At 59.3% G+C, this 913-nt stretch overlaps 1 protein-coding gene across 1 annotated transcript in view; it reads right to left on the bottom strand.

The window, feature by feature from the left end:
* The window catches only part of DBNDD2 (dysbindin (dystrobrevin binding protein 1) domain containing 2), a 2,500-nt gene extending 1,984 nt beyond the window's left edge, over positions 1-516 (bottom strand). The window contains exon 1 of the mRNA XM_010145441.1: positions 402-516. Coding sequence (XP_010143743.1) covers positions 402-516 — 115 coding nt within the window. The remainder of the gene's footprint in view (positions 1-401) is intronic.
* Positions 517-913: the final 397 nt, after the last annotated feature.

The following is a 913-nucleotide window of genomic DNA, read 5'->3' as shown; positions in this document are numbered from 1 at the left end:
GAAACATCAAGTTTCTTAAACCCACCACTCTGGAAGGCCCGGGTGTCTCTCGGCAGCCGTTGTCCCAGCCCCAGGCTGCTGCCTGGAGGGCCCTGTGTGAAGGCAGTGACCGTGCTGGACGCCAGCCTGGGTACCCATGTGCAGTGACTTCGGTTCAGGGGTGTGAGTAACCCACAGCAGCCTGGGTGGTGCCGTCCCAGTGCAGGGCGTGCGCATCCCCAGCTGCCACAGGCTGGGGGTGGGGTGTCCCATCTCAACACCCCAGACACAGGTTCTTTTCCGAGGCCGGTGCTGGCGCTTCCCCACCTGCCACAGGCTGGGGATGGTGTGCCCATCTCTAACACCCGTGTCACTGCTCCCTGACACACCCCCAGCCCCGACCTAGTGTCCCCAGCACTTACGTCTCCGATGCTCTATCTGCAGGTGAGACATAGGGAAAAAGAAATCCACGTCATGCTGGAAAACCTCCTCAAAGAACTTCTGCCGGTCCCGTAGTTTCAGCTGCTGCTGCTGCATCTGCTCTGCATCCAGGTTCCGCTGCGTCTGCTCCATGTCGGCTGGGGAGAAAGATGAGGAGGCTCGGACCAGCCGGGGCCACCCAAGCCCTTCTGCCTGCCCCAGCTCACGCGGTACAGCCATGCTGGAGGGTCGGTGACTCCCTTCTGCTCTGCTTTACCAGCACACATTGATTCAGTCATCGTGAATAGATGTTACATGCCGCAACGGCAACGTCACCAGCACTTGCTGTGCTGGAGCCTCAGATCTCGCTTCCGAGATGCAGGGCAGCCAGGAGTGGGGAGCACGTGATTGTGAAGTGAATTACCAAGGGGGGAAAGGGTGTTGTTATGAGATCAGCCGTGGTTTGCACATGGTCGAGTTTCAGTTTCCTCGCTACGAAACAGAGGGTTGTCTG

This window comes from Buceros rhinoceros, unplaced genomic scaffold (assembly GCF_000710305.1).
Source record: "Buceros rhinoceros silvestris isolate BGI_N320 unplaced genomic scaffold, ASM71030v1 scaffold20241, whole genome shotgun sequence".
NCBI lineage: Eukaryota > Metazoa > Chordata > Aves > Bucerotiformes > Bucerotidae > Buceros > Buceros rhinoceros.
This window is presented reverse-complemented; position numbering and strand designations above follow the sequence as displayed.